Below are 17,295 nucleotides of genomic sequence, written 5' to 3' on the forward strand. Positions count from 1 at the left end.
GTTCTTCGTTACTAAACATGCGGATGCTTCTCCTACAAGGACCATGGGCACAGGAAGCCTTCTGATTTGTGAATGGGCTAGAGAAACACATGGAAAGTTATACTGGGGATGGACAAGGAGGAGAGGGGAAGACAATTTTCAGTTGAAGAGGGGCAACATCCCAGGTCATTACCTGGCTTTTTTTAGTTATAAAAATACATTTTAAAATCCCCTGTTTCTAGTTACCTTTTCTGCTCTTTACAAATAGCAAAATGGTCTATGCTCTAAGTAGTCATCCCCCAACATACAACAACAAAGTCTTGCTACTGGTTATTACCCCAGGTGTTGTTTTTCCACCCATATAAAAGGGAACATCAAAACACAGAAAAATAGTTTTTAAAAACTATTAGTTAACTACAGACAGACACAATCAACAAATCTACAGATTTCTCTGTTTTCAGCACTAGCTAACTCTATAGCCTTAGTTACTACCAGCCACTATGCAGTGATCAAAAAAGGCAGTGCATTTCAGACGATTTTCAGTCCTGTGCCCTACAAATTTCTAGATGAACGACTACAAGTAAGCACATATTGTTGTTTTTTTCTCCAGTGTACACATCAGAAGAAAACATTCAATTGCTTTGTAAGATATTCTTAGATATGTTATTTTATCTTTGAAAGTCTTCATACTTCTGCGCCTTTTTCTCTTCTGCTCCACATAAGCTCTTAAATTTGTGACTAATTTCTTCTGCTCTAATGGAGTGGCTGCAAAAGTACAGTATCACTGCAATCACTAATGCACTGCATTTTTTTTTTTAATGTGAAAGAGTTATGAAAAGTTAAGATGTAGAAGTTTTAGCCTCAGCTATATTTCTGTACCATTACAGAAATGACTTTTTGTATTAAATTACCTCACAGGAAGCATAAGATGCCCCTTTCCCTGAAATAAGAAAAGAGCACGTACAAGACCTACACAGCTAATTGTATTATTCTAAAATGAGCTTGAATTTGCATTTATCTTTGTCTACAGAATAAAAAGCCTCATAAACCATAAAGGAAAATAACAAAAGCACTATTGAAGTATGCAGGGCTAGGAAGGTAGTTCCACCAGATGAACAATTCCAGAAAGTCATCATTTTCCTCCCATGAATACTCATATTTTTCAAGCATTAATTGTAGCACATAAACTAGCAAAGACATGCATATTATCAAGAAAGAACATCATATTGGAAAGAGAACCATGTCAAATAAAAAAAATGGCCTCAGTAGAGAATATACTCCAGAAAGAAATTAACTAAACGGACAAAAACTCCCAAACCACTCCCAAACTTCAAGAACAAACCAGCAGTAATTTATTATTAATTTTTCATATAATAAATGAGACTCAAAAGTACAAGGAAAGTTATTTTCACAAAGGGCATTATTTGTGACTATGTTCTATGTAAAATTAGATAGAGACACGTTAAATATAACATTAAAACAAGCAGCAGGAAGCACCTCTTTCCTAGTCAAATAATTGCACTATATCTAGTTTCCACATAAAAATTACTTTGCAAAATCCAGTGGTATTTAATAGATAATCTGACCGGAAACCTTGTTCTGTTCATGTACAGAAAGAAATTTTAATCAATCCTCCCCATTCTTTACACAACAGCTAACCATTTAAAGCACTGAAAGAAAAAAAAATAATATCAAGATCAAATATATTTATGGCAGCATCTGCCGTGTACACATCAGCAGTCTCAGACTTTCCAACTTTAAGTAAAGAAAGAACTACCTTCAGGCTCTACACGAAGCTATCACCTTCTTCAAATACAAGAGAATAAATGCGCATTTGCTTTACTCGACTTTGGCAACAGAGTAGCATGGCTGTTCAAAACCAGAGAAGATCTGTAAAGAAAACATACAGAATATAACTACAGGTATCATTAAAATACCAGGATTTTATGGCTACCACTGCAACTATCACTGAAATAGATATATGACAATGCTATAAAGAAAAATTATGTGGTGCTCTCTTTTATTTTATTAACAATGCCTTCCAGTTACAAGTCCACTCACAACTGCTACACACCTGAGTCTTTTTCCACATAAGCTGCATTTAAAATCACTGTCTGTAATATTTTCCAGTACATACAAGAAAATTAGTTCACTAAAAAGAACTGCCTGGGTTTCCATTAGCTGAAATTACTTTTTCAGAACCAGCGCAGAATTCTTACGTGATGCTAACAGCAAAACAGAAAGTCACAACACAATTGATCTAAGGGACATCAGAGTAAAATGGCATGTATGCTATGCTGTGTAATCAACAGTTCTATCTTGCAGATGTACCCAACAGGCACCTTCAATAAACACTCCTTTCCTTTAGGTAACCTTGTTAAGCCAGTCACCTATTCGCAAAACATTCTTTTCTTTTTGTTATTGATCTTATAAACTGAACATGTTACCAGACACAGTTGCTTGTCAGTGGTATCCTCGCCAGAGGCTTCCTCTCCCTGAACTGCTGTTACAACTACAACCAAAGTGAGCCGTATCAGCAGTCTTTTAAAGCTAAGTTAGCTCATTTTAACTGTTATCAGTCAGATAACCGTGCTGAAGGAGAAGGAGCCCTTGGCAGGAAAGGCAGTCACAGGCAATTGGGCTCAGCAACCCACTGAGTGCAACTGCCACAACAGCAGTCAGCAAACTGCACGCTCAAATTCTGAATTGCAACAAATACTATTTCTACCCTGTTAATACCCTAGCAAGCTTTCTGAGAAGATGATCAGGCACTATAAAGGGTGATAATCCATCACTAAAAATAGGATTGCTGAAGCCCAAAAACCATTAGAACATGTAATTCATTTTACACAGCTCGTGACTAAGGGTAAATCAAAAACAAACCCTCTTCGTCCCAAATTTGCAAACATTATGATCAAGGAGAAAATTACACAACTGTATTTTACATGCATGGAACAGATGGCACTTTGTCAGCAGCTAGTTATCTGAGCTTTTAAGTTATCTTCCTCCCTCCTGAGCCTCCTTCTTTCCACCTATACAAAAGGCACACACATCACCTACTCAGAAGCAAAGGTGTAATAAAATGCAAAAGGCAACGTGTTTAAGTTGGAAAACTACTATTGGAAAACTACTAAGGGAAGTATCCCTCTTTTGGCCACTGGCAGTAAACGTATCTGGAAAAAGTATATCTAGCAATATTTGCTTCAGATTGAAGTAATGGACATTACCACAAATTCTAAGAAACTACTACCACAAAGGTGGCCCCCAGAACTACAGCCACTATCCTTCTAATTCCTTTGAGATCACTAAAAAGTTAGAAATCAAGCATTGCTTCTACCACTCAACAAACAAGCTAGCAATAAGTCCTGAGGGAACTGGGCTCCACTGACCAGCAGTACAAATTTGTGCATTCAAAGAATAACAGAACGGCTTGGGTTTGGAAGGAATCCTAAAGATCATCCAATTGAAATCCCCTGCTGTGGGCAGGGCTGCCCCCCACCAGCTCAGCTGCCCAGGGCCACATCCAACCTGGCCTTGAGTGCCTCCAGAGATAGGGCACCCACAGCTTCTCCAGGCAGCTGTGCCAATGCCTCACTGCCTGGAGAATTTCCACCTATCATCTAACCTAAATCTTCCCCACACTGTCATTGTTAGGTTACTATTCAGAAAAGAAAAAATAAATAAAATAGAGCTTACCCACTCTGAAGGTTGTCACAAATTTCACTAAGTACTTCCCAAAATCAGAGGAATCAGGCAAAGCAAAGTTTCAAAACACATATGCTTTGAATGCTGAGTTCCCCTGCACATGCCCTGTTGACTACTGAGGGCAGGCTGTAACCCCCCTTCAGCAGGAACCATCCTGCTGAGGACAGTACTAAGCTCAGCTCCCTGTTTTCATAGCTCTTCAAGAAAACTAATACTGAGAGCTCTTGCTACCCTTCTTTTCTCTGGACAGTGCCTGGCTGAATGTGTCCAACAAAACCCAGTATTAGTCAATGGAGAAGATGCATTAAATTCATTCACAGTTCTCAAGGAAAAGAGGCTTAGACAAGTCAGGTTAAAGTAGACTAATTCAAGGCAAGTCAGCTCCATATCCCACAGACTGCTTTTTGAGTTTGCTCCCAGAATTCAATAATATAATTCAGCAGTAACACAAGTTTTTAACTTAAGCCTAGAGTGAAAGTCAGCAATCATCAAGTTTCAACAGAATATATATCCACACACATTTTATTACTCTTCTTTTTGCATCATTTCAATAGGCTGTTAAGAGAATTTCACAATCTTTTCTGTAATACTATGACACAATATAAGAAGTTTCAAGCTTTTTAGTGCTTCATTGCTGAAATTATTTACAACTATTTTAATAGAAACAAAAAAAAAATTACAGCCTTTGACAACTACCAAAGACAAAGAGACTAACTTTGTAATTGGAAACTGTCCTGCAGCATTATGTCTATAGTATACGTTACCTTTCAAATTATAGAAAGTTATATGATCCACAGCCAAGAAATATCAGCAACATCATTAAATGTTGAAAGTGAAATTGCTGTAGCAACTCCCAGAACAGACAGAAGATGGTAGAAATGAATATAAGAAAAAGAATGAGGTGACTAAAGCAAAGGTAAGAATAGCATGAAGTAGAAAAACCTTCAAGAACTAATTCAAATGTGTATTTTGTTGTATTACCCAACACCAAAACCAGCCATGAATATGTTATGCTGACAATGTAACACTTATTTCATTGCTCTATACTGTGTTTACATTGCAATAAGATTACATTTGCTTCACCTTAGAAGACTGTCCTATCCAATATAAACTCTGAAACAAGTGGCAACTTTTGAAGTCTGTGTTGATCAATACTTTCAATGCATGTTGTTCAGAAATTTTGAAATGTAGCTTATTTAGTTCAGAACACATTCATTGTTTCTACATCTGTAAAAGGAAATGAGTGTCTGTTTACAGACTTTTCCTTTTTGTGAAAACACCACAGACATCATGGGTTTCACAGCACTCTACAAATAATCCTATAGCTACATTAGCCATACATTTCTGCCATTAAGTGCAGAATCCCTATTCCATTATCCAATTCTGACTGTTCCATTGCTTCACAGTACAATTCTTTCCAACTTTACAAGCTCAAAACAATAAAATCTGCATTCAGGGCAAGACAAAGACAAAAATCAATGTTTATCTATACTGCTTGTGCTTAAAGGGGCATTATGAACCAAATTTTAACAATCTGAGTTACCAAAACATTTTTATTTAACTACCTAGAATGTAAACTAAACTATGCCAAAGTCATTGCTTCTCTTTAATCCCAGGGGCTTTACATTCCTTTTACAGAAATACATCAGCAGTAAAGGGTACCTTGCTTTTAGTGTCTGGGGAAGCATTACTTCATATCTGCAAAGTGCTGTACTCATCAGCGCTTCATAGCTGAGATCAGAGACGACCAAGAAGTCCAAACTCCCTCCTTCCCACCCCACCCCCACACACCTCCAGGTTGAAAGAAATACAATTCTAAATACAGACAGAACTAGCTTAAATAGCCAAGCAAGGCAGTACCCCACTATTCATTCAGAAGCTTGCAATTCCACATGGCTAACTATCACGCATTCACATAGCTGTTTAGGAACATCACCTGCACAATGCTAATTAAGGAAAGTACTCTTATGAGGATCTGCAGAGGCTACATCGCAGGTAATACTAGATATTGCCTCCAGTATGAATCATAAATATTACCTGTGATTACATGGGTCCAATTTCTCACAGGAGATCACCATAGATAGAATTCCTACCTGCCAAAAGGGTAATCCATCCATGGCAAAGTCTGGCAAGTCCATCACATGTTAAAAAACAACAACAACAACCCTTGTATGCTATTTCTCACTCACTGAGTTATCTCATTTGGAATGCACCTCCCCTCAAGGAGAACAGGACTTTATTACCTCGGGGGATGGAGAATCAACTTTGGGATACATTATTATTTTATTAAGCTGCCTCTCATTTCCGTGCAGCAAAACCTTAGTTTTGCCTTTGAGCTGCTGCAGTTCCTGTGATTTCACTTTCCTTTCCTCTAAGCAGGATTTCCTACTTCACTTCAACTTAGGCAACTCAGTAATAGACCAAAGAACTTGACTAGCACGTAACGTTCCTCCCAGTTGAACCTACTTTCTTCTGCAAATCTGTATTTTATCTTTACTTCCTTTGCTTTTTCAGGTGCCCTTCTAAAAACGATCTCTTCATCTAACTTCCACACCTCACAGCATACTTCCTAATATCAAAAGGTAAAGGAACACAGAGACTAAGGCTGAACTTAAGGAAATAAACAACTTTCTTCATGCAAAGTTTAAAAGCAGACTCCAGGGAGCTTTATTCAATACTGCTACCAGTGCTTCTCATCAGAAGCATCTTCATTTTGCAAAAGGCCACTATGATCACCTAGAACAAATGATGTCCTCACAATGATAGCACACATTCTTTATCACTGCTCTTAGTAGCGCAAGCAGCTTAGTTTCAAAAAAATTAAAAAAAACCACAACGAAAATGATACCCTTATCTGGACAACTGACTGTTCAAAGATAACACTCCTTAAATTAATATATCACAGAATGGCTTGGGTTGGAAGGGACCTTAAAAACCATTGTTTCAACTCCCCTGTCATAAGCAAGGTTTCTGCTGGATCAGGGCCCAGGGCCCCATCCAACCTGACCCAGAACACTTTGAAGTTTAAGGCATCCACAGCTTCTTGGCAGCCTGTGCCAGTGCCCCACCATCCTCACAGCCAAGAATTTACTTCTATGATCTAATCTAAATCTACCCTATTTCCGTTTAAAGCCACTACCCCTTGTCCTGTCACTACACTCCCTGACAAAGAGCCCCTTCTCCAGCTTTCTTCTAGGCCCCTTTTGTACTGGAAAGCCACAATGAGGTCTCCCTGGAGCCTAGTCCTCTCCAGGCTGGAGAAGCCCAGCTCTCTCAGCCTCTCTTTAAAGAGGTGCTACAAACCTCTGATCATCCTTGTTGCCTCCTCTGGACCCGAACCAACAACTTCACATCCCTCCCATGCTGGGGTACCCAGAGTTGATTGCAGTACTGCAGGTGGGGCCTTATAAGAGTTGAGTAGAAGAGGACAACCACCTCCCTCAACCTGCTAGTTACATTATTTTGATATAGTCCAGGATATGGTTGGCTGCACCACGTGGTGAACACCCAACAGAACCTGGTCTGAACTGGATGCAGGAAAAAAATTCATTGCTCATCCCTCCAAAAACTTTTAACCAGGCCATATCTAATGAACAAGATACACTTTTCTGTAGGTAGTGATCCTATCTCCCTTCACCACCTTACAAGTATTAAAACCTTGCTCAGCATCGTCTTCATGTAAGGCCCTCAAACCCCAATATCTGCAAGGTGCCATCTGTAGCTTTATTTATACAGTACTGAGATGCACACAGGCAGAGAAGCAGTTAATTAAAGCATCTCCAGCAGACACTGCTTTGTTAGCAGTTCTCAAACTCATCGACTGGTCAGTCAAGCAAGTCTCTTCCACTCTTAAAACAGGAAAGACGCTGCAATTCTGCACAGCAATCAGGAAATGTGCTGAAGTCCTTACTTCCCAATTCACTAAAGAGGAATTTCAAAACTCAAAAGTTTGACACAGTTTTCCTTCTTTGTCTTTTTGGTTTTTGAGGTTTTTTGTTTGTTTGTTTTGCTTTTGTATTAGGCATTTTGCAAAACATCAACTTCATCCTTAGCTTTTTAGCTTTTCAGGAAATATAATTTACACTACACAAATGTGGGAGCAACTCTGAATTACATGGAACCCACCTCTGTTCTCCCTATTCAGCAGTGCGGGTAGAGTGATACCTTCACAGATCCTCAGCATTAATGGTGGAAGAGCAAGAGATCATAAGCAACTACATTTGGGCAGGTAAGAAAATGCTGTATTAAGGAGTAGCCTTAAAACTGATATGGTCCAAAACAATGCAGCTTCTTGCAAGTTCAGACAGAACTTATGAATTCTAGGAAATAAATAGTTTCAAACACGTTTATGAGGCAACAAGCATATTATTAGATGTTATGTCATGACTCCATATGTATATAATTATAAAACTTCGGTTCTCAGAGTTAGCATCTATTTATATTATTCTGTTCACAGTATTTGAGGAACTGCCAAAATACAATCCACATACCAATCAGACAATTCTTTTCCCCTCCAACAGTTAAAAAAGGGGAAAAGGGGGGGGGGGGGGGGGGGGGGGGGGGGAGTTTACTAGCTTTCGCAAAACTCCAAACCTCACATCTCTTACCTGTCAGAAAGCGAAGTTTCTGCATCTTGGTTAGCAAGTGCAAGTCAGAAAACAAGCCAAGGTTTTCTGACATTCATATTGCTAGGAAACAGCTTACAGTTTGTAGAAGCACTCTTTTTTTGTAGTAGTAGTTTGTTACCTGGTGGAAACAGTCTTTCCACAGCTGTTTGCAACTGTGTCTTTGACAGAAATTAACTGAAGGTTGAGTCAGTTTTGTTTTGTTTTTTTAAATGTATAATTTTGCCATTTCAGAAGCAAATACAGACTACATACCTCCCTCACATTACAGTGATTAATACTTTACAAAAAATGGTGCTCTTCAGTACATAGAGCTTCAGTTGGTTTTATTGAAGTTACTGACTGACTCCATACAAGTGGGAAGGTTTCCACTGTAGAAACAAACTTTTGAAAAATAATTAGCGTGTAAAATCTTAGTGTTTGCAAACAATTCTGCAAGAAACAGCCAACAAGCATTCCTTTCCTTCTTAGATCAAGATCAGGCAAGTCAGCACCAAAGCTTCTCCTTCACTAACCCTTCTCTCTAGCTAACCAAGACCACGATCGAAAACACTGATTACATCACGAGCACCGGCCTTATGAATCCCTTTCCTCAGCCAGTTGTCCTGATCCCCTCTCTGCACCAACTTTCAGCTCTGCAACCTTCCACTTATATGCTGTAAACTGGATTACTTTGCTGGAACAACTTAGAAACAGAACTCTTTCCAGGACTGCTGTCTGCCACACAGCCCTTCTGTTACTCCACAGCTAAGGGCAGGAAAAAAGCTGATGGATACTGGAGGTAACCAAGTCAGCACTGTCACCCAAGAAGAGAAGTGAAAATTCTCAAAAGGAATCATTCAAATTCTTGACTACACACGCCATCATCAGGTACTAATTAAATACTTATAAGTGGTAAATATTTAGAATAACATTAAAGTTTTCCAGTAGTAAAGGAATCAACCACAGTCTTGGTAAAGCGTTCAAATGATTAGCAGCTTCTAAACTTGTTTCAAACCTTTTTCCTCTTAGCGTTACACCTATGAACCTCCTCCTATTTATCAAACTTTTTAAATGTACAACTACATGAAACAGACAAGCAAAGAACCAGTAACACACAGAACTGATATAAACCCCATCTTCCCTACAAACACACTAAAAAAAAAAATCAGAACCAGATTTTTGACACATCTGCTATTTGCATTTTACACAATTAAAAATAACCTTCAGGTCTCCGTTGACATACATCTAAAAGATAAGAGCAACGTATTGAGAAATGACAAAAACTGCATGATGGGCATGAAGAACATAATAGCTCTAGAAAGTGTTTAGTAGCTTTTGACCAACCTTCTTTGCTTTTCCTGGATAAATCTTTGGCAGTTTAAAGCAGCTAACAAAGCACATTAATAAATCCCTCAGCGGAATATAACCAACTTAAGAAACAGACAACCTCAGAGTTTAAAAAAAACAAAAACCCAACCCCAGACCCACAAAGGTTATACACTACAATTGCACCTCTACCTTATTCAACCCCAGTTGTGGTGTTTGTAGTCAGAACATTCACGTAAAATTGCTTTGTTGTATTACACATGCTTTGTTCAGCTTATTGGTATTTTGCCTTCGAGTCTTTCACATGACATAAGTAAAGGCAAATTTACACACTCCACCCCCTCGTTTTGCTCTGATTGGGATGTGAGAATATTTAAATAATATTTTCATTTTTTGTTTAAAGAAATGTTTACTGAAAGGAACTTAATGCAAACCCAATCAGTAGGCAATACAAGTATCCATACTAAGTATTTTAAATTAGAATAGACAAATAAGCCATCTTGAGTTTACAAGCAGAACGCCTGCAATCTAACATAAGCATAATATATTTGAAAAGAGCTGCTAGTCCAGTTACACAATATATTCTTACATAAGAACCTCCATTTCATCTGAATTTAATAGAAATATACACTCTGGAGGATGGAACTAAAACTATCCCTAAAAGCACCATTTTATCAGTATAAACTGCCTAGCCTGGACACAACTACACCAAATAAGGATCAAATACCTACACTTTTAACATATCAGCACTAGTAGTAGGCATAAACGAACCCAAAACAGAATGTGAGATAAAACACTGACAGTTATAATCCCTGAAGTATCAGAAGATGTTAACTGAATGGAAATTGCTGCAGCCATATCTGCAACATCCATAACAGACAAGAGCATATTTGACAGTACATAGCACAAACATACTCGTTCATACAAAAAATGTGGCAGATAAGTTCCATCATATACAAAAGAAAACACGAGCACAAACAACATTTGAGCAGCTACCTCAAATGTTCACAGATATCATATCTCAGAAGTGCCATTCAGAACTGACTGGTTTGCTGAGAAGTATGATTTTTGAATTTGCAGTGAAAGTAAAACTTGTCTTTCAATTACTTCTCCAGTACCACTTTCTACCTCAAAAATACACATTGCATATACGTCCACGACTCTATGATTCTGTGATTGCCTTCAACCTGTTCAAACTGAAAGCACAATGCTGGCCTTTTAAGCATATCACCAAACGTAATAATGAAGATTGCTGTACTGTGACTATCATACAGACACTCTGTCCAAATGAGAAAACAGGCAATTCTAATGCTGAACACACTATTCCCCACATGCTAACAAAAATTCCTTAATACCCTGAAAATGTAAAAATACCATTGAAAAAATAACCCTTAGGAGGTAAGAAACTATGAGTTATTTCATAGCAAGGAAATAAAAAAAAAAATCACAGAGCAGCAAGTCATTTCATGTAGAAAGCAGGCTACCACTTTCTTCAACAGCTATTTTTCTAGATACACTAACTACTATAGATTATATATAGCAGACAGTAATCACTTCACCTTGGTGTGATAAAGGCAGCAGGCCTGGCTGCAAAATCAGTTCCCAGAAGAAAATGTCAACATCTTAGATGAACATAAAAAGCTGCACTAGCAACTGCCACTGCCTGAGTACATAGTTTGAGCTCAGAACCCTACTGGAAAATACACACCTGCAGATAGACAGAAGACAAGCAAGAATTCTCCTGCCAGCCGGTAGTTCTCCTGGTCAGTCAACAGCGATGAGCCCCATCTGAATCGGAGTGAAAACTTTATATCAATAAATCTGTTTTGATATTTCTATCAACAACTGCCAACAATTCAGACTTAGATATTATTCATTACTAATGACTTTGATACACTAAAATACCACTGGCTTTAGAAAGCATTGCTGAAGTACATCCACTTCTGGTTCTCCTCACAGAGGGAAACAGCCAATGTCTTCCAACTTTTCTTTCAACTGAATTCAAAACTAAATTAAAAGTGTGTCTGAAATACAAGTTAACTCATAGACAAGTGAATTTCACAATAGCCACAGAATCCTTAACTAGTTCATAAAATAAGTTATTGTCAGTGATTTCTCAATCATCAATCACTCTTATGACTAAGAGACCACATGAGAGTCTTTCAACATGTTCACCCAAATCATTATTCTGACAAATCAGCTACAAAATGCACACTAACTCTAGCAGCTGAGTTAGTAATTTCCACATTAGTGATACTTTTTTTGCATGCTTGATATCAGTGCATTCAATCAGGTGGTCTAACACAATATTATTCTAAGCATGCTTCTTATAGCCGAGTGTTTGCTACTTCACTGATCACTACTGCTGAGAATATCAATAGTTTATGGTCTAGTGCAAAGTTGGTAATTTTTCGAAGAATTTCACCTTCCTACCATTTCATTTTCCTCTTCAGAAATTCCTCAAGTAATATCATGTAGCTGTGAACCCAGCATTGGGAGTACAACTGCTCTTGTGCAATACGCATGTAGAAGGAGAGGCATGACAGCTGGGACAGTATCCAAATGACTCTGGAGTAGCTCAGATGACAGCCGGGTATGCATGCTATGGCTCAGAGCACCCACCTTAGACAACAGTTTTTCATTTTGACTTGTTTCACTTGACTGTAATATATGAGCAAATCCAACCCATGCAATAAAAATCTCTAGATCCTCACACCGTTCTAAGCCAGCCTTCTACTGAAACTAGCTGCTAGATTAAAAAAAAAAAGAGACTGGGGAACACACTGACAACCACCAACACTACAGTTTAAGATAGTGAAAATTTCTGTCAAACAATCCCACTCTAACTGTCACTGTCCTATCAAAAGGAGCAGAAGGACACGTGCTATTCCTCTCCTTCAATATACACTTACCCCACTTAATCACAGTAACTGAAATTGCAAGTTTACACATGGTTTAGAAACTGTTTTTCACCGTAACTCTCCCAGAACTATACATAACCTTAACGGCATTCAGATCTCACGCAGGGACAAGAAATGTCTTAACCAGACACCACAAAAGACCTCAAAATAAACAATGTTCTCTGCTCCACTAAATGCAAATCTGCTTCGTATGCTTCTAATTATAAATATGGTAACATGACATGGGGACAGCGCCAGCCCCTTGAGTAGGATCCCAGAGACTACTAACCCAAATCTGTGTCAAGCAGAAGGCTGGGTCAACAGACTACAGCACAACTTGGTTTTGCTTACAGAAAAAAAACATACAAACTGCATAATGGTAATATACTTCCAAATTGCAGTTAAGGCTACCTTACACTAATGCGTTATCCCAAAAGTTCCTGCTTGGAACTGGATCTACAACTGGCACAGCTGAAGGTCCTTACTCCACATTCATAAGTTAAATTTTTCTTCCCTACTCCCAGTATAATAACATAAAACCATTTCGAGCTTTGGATGGCATTTAAAATAAGTACCATTAGATCCTCTGTAGAGTTTCATTTAAACTAAACTTAGTGAGTTATATGTCTCATTTCTTTCTTGTATATTCTCTTTGTCACCGAAGCTTATGTGAAAATAGATAACACCGTTCTTTGTTCATTTGCTTTATCTTCTAAAAACATCCAAGGTATGAGACTGTTTTAGGCCTTTGTGTTTTGTTGTTGTTGTTGTTGTTTTGTTTTTTAAGAAGTTTACAACTTAAATATATCATAAAGGTAAACGTTTCCTTTATTGAAGTACTTCTGGTACCCCTAGCATCCTAAAAACACTGCCCAACAACACAAATCTCAACTGCGAGCTGCCCCTGCATTATTTTTCCCACAGAGGTGAGATACCTTCTCCTGGGCAATGAACCAACCAATTTCAGAAGCGCAGCTCTTCCCTAAAGGCTGCCATGCCAACTACTTCACACATCAGTCCTTCCCACAATGAGGCAAAGGTGAAACTTTTGATGTGAACTCATCAAATGGCTCACTGATATCCTTCCTGATATCCCCATTGACATCCTTCTTCAGACAAAAAGAGTTTTTCTTCAAAGAAAAGGTTGATATAATTCCAGCTAAAGGAGGGGAAAACTAACATTTGGAGGTTGTTTCTGAGTATCTTGGTTTTAGGCAAAATTTACCTTTTTAATCTCTAGATAAAGTTCAGGCGTCACAAGGATCTGTCCCTGCAGCTCTCCCACACACCCCTTTACCCTCAGCCAGCAGTCACTCACAACTCCGGGGGCACTGAGGACGAGCAGCAGCTCAGCCCCGCAGAGCCGCCTGACAGCACGCTCACAAGCCGTAATGAGGAAACAATAGGAAAGCTCGGCACAAGCTTTCTCGGGAGCAGCGATAAGTAAACATTGGAAACAGCGGCAGCGCACCGGCCAACACGGCGCTGCTGCACGCTGCGCCCGGCCGAAGGCATGGGCTGAGTCATTCCCCGGAGTAACTTCGCCGCGCAGCCCTCCCCTGGCAGCGGACCGCGGGCAGGGAGCGCCCCGGCCCGCCCGCAGCCTGCCGGGCGCCGCCGCTCCGCGGGTTCCCCCGCCGCCCCAGGGCCGGAGCCAGCACCGGGCCGCACTCCGCCCCCGGCCCCCAGCGCTCTGCCGCCCACCCCGCGGCCAACCCCTGAACCACCGCCCCTCGCGACAGCCCCGGTAAAGGAGCCCCGCCGGACTCCCCGCTCCTGCGGCGGGCGGGGAGGAGGCAGAGCGGGGCCGCGGAGGCGACCTCGCCTCACCCAGCGCCACTCACCCGAGGGTCCGGCGGCGGCCCCGCGCATCCTGCGGCAGCGAAGTCCCCTTCCCGTCGCGGCCAGGCCCCGCGGCACGGCGGGAGCGAGGGCCGCCTCGGAGGGAGGGCTGCGCTCGGGTGGACTGCGAGGGCAGCGAGCGGCGGCAGAAGGGCGAGCGGCGCGGGGCCGGCCGGGGGGAGCGGGACCGGGAAGCCCAGGCGCAGCCGCCGCCGATGTTTGTTATTGTCGTCAGCCGCTTCCGGCGCCGGCGCATGCCGGGAGAGGGCGGCCCGGAGGAGGAATCGCGGGGCGGAAGCGGCTGTGGCGGCTTGTCGCGGAGTCGGTGAAAGCCGTTTCCCGGGTGGTGGGAGGGTTGGGGGTGTTCGAGGCTCATCCGGACAGAGCTCTCTCCATCGCGGGTTAGCGATGTGAGAGGCTGTGTTCCACCGGGGCCAGCGTTCGGTTTCAACTCTTCCCTAGCTGAAGAGTGCACTCACCTCGCTGCCCTGGCGCTGCCTCCCCGCGGGGGTCGTAGGGAAGGGCTGGGGCCTCTGGGGGCTCGGAGGGGCTCTGGCGCACAGCCGGCCGTGAGCCTGCTCTGTACTCCGGCCTCTTGTGTCTGCCCTGAGAAAGCGAAAACGAACTCTGCATACGTTGCTTTCGGGTTTCTCTTTTACTCTAGGCTTCCTTATAGAGTTTTAGCCACGTAAGAGTAGATAAGAGAGGTGTGAGGAAGGTTCGCTCTGAGCTACGGATGGGTTTAGGAGTGTTCTGCACAATGTTCCCTTAAAGCACAATGCATGGCATGTCTCTTTACTTTGATAAGACCTCTCTCACCAGAGAAAAAGAGTCCTTGCTTCACAGTCATGTTATTCATGTTATCACATACATTTGTGAACAACTGTTTTCAAGGATGAAGTACAGGAGGAGTAAAATTTCATCTAACATCTCTGATAAGCACCTTAGGAGCTCACTAAGAATTGCAGCCACTGCAGTTGAACCAGACTGATATGGTAGTTACACAGCAACAGGGTCACACATTTCACTATTTCCGTTTCTGTCACTCTTTTTTGTTCTAATTAATAAAATGTTAAAGATTAAAATAATTTTTGTTACCTATATACAGGAACTATAGTATATATTTTATGAGGGCTGCTCCAAAAGCAATGCCTGCTGTTTTATTTTATCAGCCCACAGTGTTAGAGGCAGATGTTGGTGGTATGGCAGTACAGGTTGAACCTTCCCGTCAACAGTCCATTACATGTTGTTGCTGTCTGACAGATGGTGGAAGAAGAGCACTCTGACAAAATGGTGTCTGACATGGAAGCACTGGCAGATGAAGCAAAGGTGTGGAACTGAATTCCTCCATGTGGAAAAAATGTCAGCCTCTGACATTTGTCAACACTTGTGAACGTTTATGGAGACCAAACAGTGGATGTGAGCACAGTGAGATGGTGGGAGGTGTGTTTCAGCAGGGGTGACAGCAACAGTGGATCATGTCCACTGGTGCAGATTTTTATGAGCACAGCATGCAGGCTCCTGTTCATCACTGGTGAAAATGCATGGCTAATGGTGGTGGCTATGTTGAAAAAGTGTTTCGTAGCTGAGGATTTGCTCTTTCAAATAGTGCTGTTGTGCTCTTTTGTAGTTGTAGTTCCATGGAAACACAGGAGGCATTACTTTTTGAGCAACCTTTGTGTTTGTGTCTGAAGACAATTTCTGTTCACTCAGTGTGGCCCTGGCAAGCCAAAAGGTTGTGCATCTCTTCCATACACCATGGGCAGCAGGTTGTGGCACAGCAGAATTTGAAGTGCAATACTGCGGCCAGCCTATGAGGCAAGCACATAAACAAGAGGAATGCAGAGGAGAGCACTTGGCACCTTGTTTTCAGCTTGCAGGACAAGTGCATTTAGTACAATAACTAGATTGGCTATATGCAAAGTTCAGTCTTGAGATTTTCTCTTAGGACTGTTCAAACACACACAGCCCTTCACCTAACTTCTTTTGCTTTTAGTTCATCAGTTTGTAAGCTATCCCTTCTCACAAGCTGGGACAGGTTTCTGGCTCTCACAGAAGCCCTTGAAAGTTCCTGCTGCTGGGTTGAGAGCCTGTCCGCCTGTCCTGTTAAAGGCAGCTCTGAGCACCCACAGCCTGTGCAGGCAGGTGTTCGTACTTGGAAAACACTGCTGCTGTGAGACGTTGAAAGCAACAAGGCCTCACTGCCACCAGGTGCTGACTTTGTGGTACCAGATAGATGAGTGCTGTCTGGCTCCTGCATCCTGTTAGGAAGCGTGGCCTAGTTACCCACATCCTGAAAGATGCTGTTGGCACTTCTGAGTACAGCAGTGAATGGAGTTGAGAAGCACTGGTACTGAGAGGAGCAAACAGTTTAATGGGAAATACCATACAAGTTTCTAACAGCAATTCGAGGCAGACTTAATTTAATTTTAGTCCCAATGGTCAAGCTTCAGTTCTACAGATGTTAACTTCTGCTTTCTGTATCTCCTAAAAAGTTCTTCCCCTTCATAAATTCTTTGAGTACAATGGAGTGATCTGTAACATGAGGAGCTTCACAAAACAACTGCTGTCCATGCTCTAAGTGGGGGCGAACTGAAGTTAAAAAACAGCTTTGAAATGTATAGAATCATTAAAGTTGGAAACGATCTCTAAGATTTTCTAGTCCAACCATCAACCTACCACCACCATGCCCACTAAACACGTCCCTCAGTGCCACATCTCCATGTTTCCTGAACACCTCCAGGGATGGTGACCCCACCATGCTGTGGGCAGCCTGTGCGTGTCTCATCACTCTTTCTGAGAAGAAATTTTTCTAAATATCCAACCTGAACCTCCCCTTGTGCAATTTAAGGCTGTTCCCTCTCGTTCTGTTGCTGTTACCTGGGAGAAGAGTCTGACCCCACCTTGCCACAACCTCCTTTCAGACAGTTGAAGCA

At 41.4% G+C, this 17,295-nt stretch overlaps 2 protein-coding genes across 8 annotated transcripts in view; one reads left to right on the top strand and one right to left on the bottom strand.

Moving 5' to 3' along the window:
• RB1CC1 (RB1 inducible coiled-coil 1) overlaps positions 1-14,592 on the bottom strand; it is a 73,964-nt gene extending 59,372 nt beyond the window's left edge. For 2 of the 7 annotated variants that reach the window (XM_015282658.4, XM_015282654.4), the window contains exons 1-3: positions 14,362-14,592; positions 11,326-11,405; positions 1,757-1,869 (exon numbers count right to left, since the gene is read on the bottom strand). The gene's annotated coding sequence lies outside the window, so the exon portion shown is untranslated. Of the gene's footprint in view, positions 1-1,756; positions 1,870-11,325; positions 11,406-13,742 lie in introns of all 7 variants that reach the window. The other 5 variants (XM_046932584.1, XM_015282655.4, XM_015282656.4 and 2 more) reach the window with 5 other exon arrangements.
• On the top strand, positions 12,938-14,765 carry LOC107052717 (translation initiation factor IF-2-like). Its single transcript, XM_015282660.1, has 3 exons — positions 12,938-12,994; positions 13,758-13,960; positions 14,084-14,765. Exons 1-3 carry the CDS (start codon positions 12,938-12,940, stop codon positions 14,763-14,765), a joined length of 942 nt encoding a protein of 313 aa, XP_015138146.1.
• Positions 14,766-17,295: the final 2,530 nt, after the last annotated feature.

The sequence above is a fragment of the Gallus gallus genome, chromosome 2, assembly GCF_016699485.2.
Source record: "Gallus gallus isolate bGalGal1 chromosome 2, bGalGal1.mat.broiler.GRCg7b, whole genome shotgun sequence".
Classification (NCBI taxonomy): domain Eukaryota; kingdom Metazoa; phylum Chordata; class Aves; order Galliformes; family Phasianidae; genus Gallus; species Gallus gallus.